We start from the raw sequence: 7,316 nt of genomic DNA, 5'->3' as shown, positions 1-7,316 counted from the left end.
TCTCTTCCTCAATAACCGAAAATAGACAAAAATATCAACAATGAAGACTATGATGAATGAACCATGGAATTGCTTGAACACCCGATTCATTAAACTCATAAAAACTACAGGCACATTAGTCAAGCCAAAGGACATAATTAAAAACTCGTAGTGCCAGAGCATTTTCTAAACGCCGTCTTGGGCACTTCTTCAAGCCTAATTTTCAACTGATGGTAGCCAAACCTTAGATCAATCTTGGAGAAAACTGATGCACCTTGGAATTGGTCAAAAAGATCATTTATTCAAGGAAAAGGGTACTTGTTTTGAATAATGACCCTTTCAATTGTCAGTAATCTATACACATTCTCATACTACCATACTTTTTCTTAACAAACAAAACTGGAGAACCCCATAGGGAAGAACTAGGACGAATAAATCCCTTATAGAGAAGCTCTTGGATTTGAGCCTTAAGCTCTCTTAATTTTGTTGGGGCCATGCGATATGGAGGAAAGGAAATGGGACAAGCACCAGTTCTATCGGGAGGCATACCAGGCAAATCAGTAGGAAACACTTCTCTAAATTTTGATACCCCGGAAATACACTCAATAGATGGAGCTTCAACCTCAACATCTGATATGAGCCAAATAAGCCAAACAACCCTGCCCTACCAGTTTCCTAAACCGAATGGAGGATATTCTTAGTTTGCTTAGGCTTGTACACTCTTCCCCCTCTAAATTTTCCCTTCTTAGAGTTTCTAGAGTTACAGACATAGTATTACAATTTAACATAGCATAATAGGGGGACAATGAAGTCATGCGTAAGATAATATCAAAGTCATTCATATCCAAAATTACCAAATCAGACCAAGTCCAAAAACCCATAAACAAAATAGGACAAGCACGATAGACATGGGTAACTATGATTGACTCTCCAACTGGGATAGAAACATTGATAGAGGCATCAAGTATATGACAAATCATATTAAACTTTGAGGCAAATCACACGGATACATAGGATTAAGTAGAACCCTGATCCAATAACACATTATCCATCTGGTCACAAACAAGAATAGTACATGTGATCACTGTATCTAACGCCTCGACCTCATTCTTGCCCGGAAAGGCATAACCCTAGGACCAACCAACCCTTTCAAGAACGACATGATTTGTTGGGCTAGCACTGGTTCTATTGGAGGAACACCGGTAGTCTCAGCCTGCACTTCTTCTTCTTGTCCAACTTCCTCCATTTTCAACCTTAATATTCTCTTCAATCTCTTTATGATGTACGGAGAGGCCTCATTTTGGGGAGCATTTTCGATCGATACCCCATCTCTAGTAGGCTCCACTCTTCCTCGGCCTCTACCTCTAGCTCTTTCTCTTCCCCTGCCTCGACCACGACTTCTCGCTGTAGATTCCTCGGTTGGAGCATTGATGGGAACCATGGGCCTGACTCTTTTGTATTTAGTGTTAACCATCTAGGAGAGGAGTGAAGGAAATTCAATAATAATTTGAATTGACAGATATCAATTGGAATCAAGTTATAGCATAAAGGAGACAAGAGAAACATAGAGATTTCCTAAAGTCCTATTGTCTCTCGAACAAAAACACAGACGTCTCTGTATCGTTCTGCAAGACTCTACTAGACTTATTTTTGTACATCGAGATCAATGAACCTAGGATCTAATACCACCTTTGTCACGGCCCAGACCATCGTGATTGACACCCACACTAATCCTCTGGTGAGTGAACCACTATTACAATCCAAAACCCAACAACTAATCAAAAACTAAAGAATTTAAGTTATGGAAGCAAGTTAAATAGCTAAAAACTAAAGTTCCCATAAACTTCCAATAGATCTAACAACTAAACAATGCGGAAAATACGCCTAGAACTTGAAAGTAAATATACCAAAACGTCTAATCATAAACCAAAAGTATAAATAGGATGGGATACAACCCCAACTGATGAACTAATTAACTAACTATAAAAGTCTAAGTCCGTAATGTGGACATAGACGAAAGGAGAACTCATGGCAGCGTGAAAGAACTAGCTCACATTTGAATTCGATCGACAATCACTAATCTTCTAAACGAGGTTTGTCAATAGCCGCTTGAAGATGTCGTATACTCAACAAAGAAAAAGCAAGTCCAGTATCAATACACAACCACAATGTACTCGTAGGATCACACGGCTATCCCACTAAGTGTAATATATATAAGTCATTACAAAGATATAATCACGTGCATATATCAGACATATACAATATTATCAACATTTACGAACAAGGTGCGATTTCATATTTCTCATGATACACAATTATCAAATAATTGGTCCTCTCATGGAACCCAAACAACCAATCCAATCGAAACGTGGCAACCAATCCCATAATTATGTCAGAACGTGGCAACCGATCCAAGTTAGTGTGTCAGAACGCAACACCCGATCCATTCAACAAGCCACAATCACAATCACAAAGTACATTCTCATAATCATACAATCAATCATGATCCATGGCATCAATCATTCATATTTCCTCATTTACAATTAGTATGATCAATAATGCAACATTTGCATACATACATGTATCATAATGAAGCAAAAACAAACATCATCAAGTATAATCAAGTAAACATGTATAATAGCATTCTTGAGTACATAACCAAAACAACCCTAACATCATACTATAACAACCAAGCACATATAAAAATTCATAACATTACATCATATGCACGACCTCTACTCATAACCCACCATCAAGTCTACATGTGCAATGACCAAGTAAAGCCCCATAACCTTACTCAACCAAGTAAAACAACAAAGTTTCATATGCAATGTCTAGACTCACATAACATAACATTAAGAGTAATCATCATCATACATAACAATATACACCAATATCATGTTCATAAGTGAAACTAACATCATATAGGATCATCAACATGTAAAGTCAACATATGCATAATCATTTACTTTATAGACATAAGAACAACCTTCTAGGACTTCCCTCAAAGCCAACTAGTGCAATGTATAGGTAGAGTCCCATACCCCTACTTAGACTAAGTCAACCCCTCAAGTCACCCTAGTTAGTGTTCACTTCTGTACTTCATTTTACTTTCGGGAACACTTGCCTTAACCGATATAGACCAGAAGAGCCAAATATGAAATCCGGTGTCACGAAACCCTACACGAAAGAAGGTGGACTACTTGTCAAGGTAGTACCAATACATGGACATAACATTCTTGTAGGATCCACTAGCTAGTATTCCTATGGGGGAAACATAGTTCAAGAACTAGGAGATATAATTGGTGTTGACACCCAATTTTGGCTTAACATTTTAAAAATTCGTAACTTTTAAACTTTATTTATTTGTTAGTTCAAAATATTTTTTTACATAATTTAACATAAGTTTATCGATAACTATCTTTATTTGTCAAATTTTAGGGTTTTTTATTAGTTAATTTTAATTACATTTTTTCCCATAACCGATAATACATTAAAATATTTGTTTTTATTTTTATTAAATCATTATTTTTGCTAAATTCATGTCATTAATCACGTTTATTATATATATTTACATTCATTTAATTCGTTATATTTATTTTTATATTTTACTCAATCTAAGAAATCATTTAAATAACGAAGATTAATTAATAATTTTGGGCGTACAATTTCAAGCCCACACGTTTGAGCCCATTGCATATTTTGTCTATTTAGGTTTAGATTAGGTTAAAAAATAGGGGTGGACATATTTTCACGGATTTAATATATAAATATTTATATTCTTTAATTGTTTATTATTTTCCGGCAAGTCACCGGAGTTCCACCGGAATCCGGTGAGTCCACCCCCAAATACTTTTCCAACGAAACCTTTCACTGCTTCACCATCTTCTCTTTTGCCACTCCTTTCTCCTACCAAAAACCGATCCAAACATTGCTTGTGTTCTTTTTTCTGGCAGTCACGAAACTGACCCATTTTTTCAAACCAAAATTGCACCACCAAGACATCTTCTTGCTTGCTCCAAACCGCCTCCAGTTCCAACCCTTCTCCCTCCACTCTTTTCTCCTCGAATCGAGGCCAAGCTCGCCGGAAAACCATGACCGGAGGAACAACCTTCGCTGCCCTCCGAGGCAGCCACAAACCACCCAACACCACACATATAACTCTAGCTTTCTTCTTCATTAGACACACCACAAAACTACCTACAAGATCCCCCTTTGTTTTCCCCATTTTTTCCGGCAGAAGCTCCGAAGAACCGGAGCTAAATAACACCAAACTCCTTCCCCTCTTCCCCCTTCACAATTTTCTTTTGTTTTCAGGTGATTTTTACTCAAAGTCGACAAGTTTCAGTAGTTTAAAGCTCACAATATTGCTGCTCCATGTCTTCTCCGGCGAAATCCGCGAGCTCCGATGAGCACGTCAGTCCCGAACTCTTATCATCACGACGGTACTATGTCTTTCCTTTAATTCTCCTCATATTTTTTTCTGCTTGGCAAGTTATATTTGTGTCGTTAATACTTTATTTTTATAGGTGTTGCTACATTATTTATTGTTATCATTTGTCGTAAGAGTTATATTGAAATATTGTTGGATGATATAGTTTTTTAATTATTATTTTAGTTTTTTTTTTGTTGGACACAATTTAGTTCAGTTATAATTTTTAGATTCGTTCATTTTAATGTTTGAAATTTTGCCGGTAATTAATTTGATTTTCTAATTTAATTTATCAATTACAGTGGTTTTTTTTTTATATTGTTGTTTACTTTTTCTAGTGGATAATGACTTTTAGATTTGATTTACTTATTTTATATTGTTTATTGCTATTTGGGTAGTACATTACTGTTGGTAATTATTATTATAATATTATATTATTAGAAGTAGTAGCAGTAGTAGTCTTGTAATGTTGGTGTTGTTATGGTCGATATTATTATTATTATTGTTATGCGGAATTTGATATAATACGAGAAAATATAAATGCGAAAAACAAGACAACAGATTTACGTGTTTCACCAATAAATTGGCTACGTCCACGGGGAAGAGGGAGAGCAGTTTTATTATGGAGAGGCAAGAACAGAATTACAGAATAGGGTTTGACATAGCGTCTATATATAGTGCTAAGCTACGCCCTAACAGGCTTGGGCCCAACATACAGAATTGACAGATAATTAAGGGCATTCAACAATTATGTTTATCCTTTTGCTTAACGTTAATTTTATACATGTTGTGCATCGCTCTAAATTATTTTGTATGTTAAAATTGGCTAATGGAAAAAATTACCGTCCATTTTTAAGGTTTTCCATGTTCATAAAACGAATTTTACTTTTAAGTTATTATTTAATTGATTCATATTTTATTTCTTACTAACACTTTACTAAGTGTCTGAACTCCAAATTATATTTGTTGATATTTTTTCTTTTCCATATGTATATCCATAATATTTGAACTTTATTGGGTTGCATTTATTATAGTTTGACTTTGTTTATTTATATTACTTGATTGAATTGTTATTTCTTCAATTTAATTGTGTGCTTAAATTGTTATTTTCATTTCTTTTGTGCCTAGCCTTTGGAACTTTTACTAATGCAATTGTTTAGAAGTTTCTCGGCGAACATATTTTTAATTTTTTTCATTTTTATTAAATATTGTTTGGATGTCAATTGTGTTGTAGGATTATTTGCCCCAATTTGTGCCATTTTTCACATGGTTACCTAGTGTTATTTATCACTTAATTTTTAATGCTATTGTAACTATATGTCAAGATGGCCAATGAAAATCTCTCCGTCAGGTTTAGAGGCCTCCACATTTTAAAAGACGGAAATTTAATTACGTTTATATTATTTACTTGTTAAAATGACCGATGAAGAAATTATCGTCGATTTTCAAGGTCTTCTATGTTAATAAGACGGATTTTTAGTTTTAAATTATTATTTAATTCATATATTTTTATAACATATATTTGACACTTACACTTTTACTAAGTGTCTATACAGGTACCCAGAGATGCTTTACCATTGAGCCATTCGAAAAAAGTTCGAATTATATTGTTTATTATTTATTATGTATATTATCGACGTTAGGCAAATTTTAGGCCGTCTTATATTATTATTTTATTTTATTATTTGTGTAAGTTTCATGTTATTAGACTTGTATATTATTTTTATTTCCTCTTCAATTTGAAAAAAATGAATTCAGTCGGGACCCACAATTGTGGATTTCAAAGGGTGCCTAACACCTTTCCTTCGAAATAATTTGAACCCCTTACCTAGAATCAAATTGGTTTCGTAGATATTTAATTGGTTTCCTATTTTTTTCTAAAATTAGGTGGAGACTCCTTTTAAAATCCGTTTATTCTTAAAAGATTTTAAAATTAAATCAATTGATTATTTTTCGAGTCACCGTGATGTTTCGCCCTATTTGAATAGAGTAGGGTTGTAAACACCTGGGACCCTCTTTATGCATAGTCTCCAAGCGCATGAGTACAATAGTGAATCTACCTTCCCACATTGGTAAGGGACACTCCTCACTATTAGTTCACTCGGTGCTAAGCTAGAGTCTCTTTTTGAAATGTCTTCAGATCATCTTTTAACAATCATAACTTAGATTAGGCCATAGGAGACTAACCCCTTGTATATTCATAGTCATTAGATCGTTAGGGATTGCATGAGAATATCCTTTAAATACTACCCTCATATGTGAGATCAACACATTATCATCATCATGTCATAATAAGGCACATATCAATTTATAACCAACCTGATATCATTACATCTTAAACATAATCTCACATCTTCAAATAATCAAGACATTTCAATTGATTCATCATACCAACACTTACTTAATACAATCACAATATACATATATACTTCAATTGAACTTCATCACCAAGTACAATCCATCACAATTGAAGTGAAGGTTCAAGATCACAGAGTCTTACCAATTCTCCTTCAAAAGCCATCACCATTGGTCTTACCCTCAACAAATACAATGTCATTCATCAATAGGTGTAATAACATAATTCAATAGTAATTAACACAATAAATAAGTCAATTCATCAGTACTAATCAATTTAACATGAGTTCATAACCTAGGGTAAGGGAATTTGGGTCAATTAATGATCTATTCCACATACTAGGTTAAATCATCAAGAACTAGCATAATTAAACAATAATACATCATAATCTAATCATCATAATCAAAATAAACCATAAAAAATACAATTTATAAGATCAAATTCGGATTAGAAAGAAACCCATATGAAATCATCTTTTTGAAAATCAATTTCGGAAGAAACCTTTGGGAAAAGGAATCCCAAAGGTGAAAGGTTCCCATACCTTGATAT

At 34.0% G+C, this 7,316-nt stretch overlaps 1 protein-coding gene across 1 annotated transcript; it reads right to left on the bottom strand.

The window, feature by feature from the left end:
• Positions 1–325: 325 nt before the first annotated feature.
• LOC107019648 lies at positions 326–1,420 on the bottom strand. Its single transcript, XM_015220061.1, has 2 exons — positions 1,075–1,420; positions 326–609 (listed from the first exon to the last, which is right to left on the bottom strand). Exons 1-2 carry the CDS (start codon positions 1,418–1,420, stop codon positions 326–328), a joined length of 630 nt encoding a protein of 209 aa, XP_015075547.1.
• Between the last annotated feature and the right edge of the window lie 5,896 nt (positions 1,421–7,316).

This window comes from Solanum pennellii, chromosome 5 (assembly GCF_001406875.1).
Source record: "Solanum pennellii chromosome 5, SPENNV200".
NCBI classification, from domain to species: Eukaryota; Viridiplantae; Streptophyta; class Magnoliopsida; order Solanales; family Solanaceae; genus Solanum; species Solanum pennellii.
This window is presented reverse-complemented; position numbering and strand designations above follow the sequence as displayed.

What these genes read in the sequence shown, in the direction of transcription:
- LOC107019648 (XM_015220061.1), bottom strand. Translation starts at nt 1,420, where the DNA reads ATGGTTCCCATCAATGCTCCAACCGAGGAATCTACAGCGAGAAGTCGT. An exon ending in GGCAAGAATGAGGTCGAGGC is followed by an intron (nt 610 to 1,074) that starts GTTAGATACAGT and finishes GGCTCATATCAG; the next exon opens with ATGTTGAGGTTGAAGCTCCA.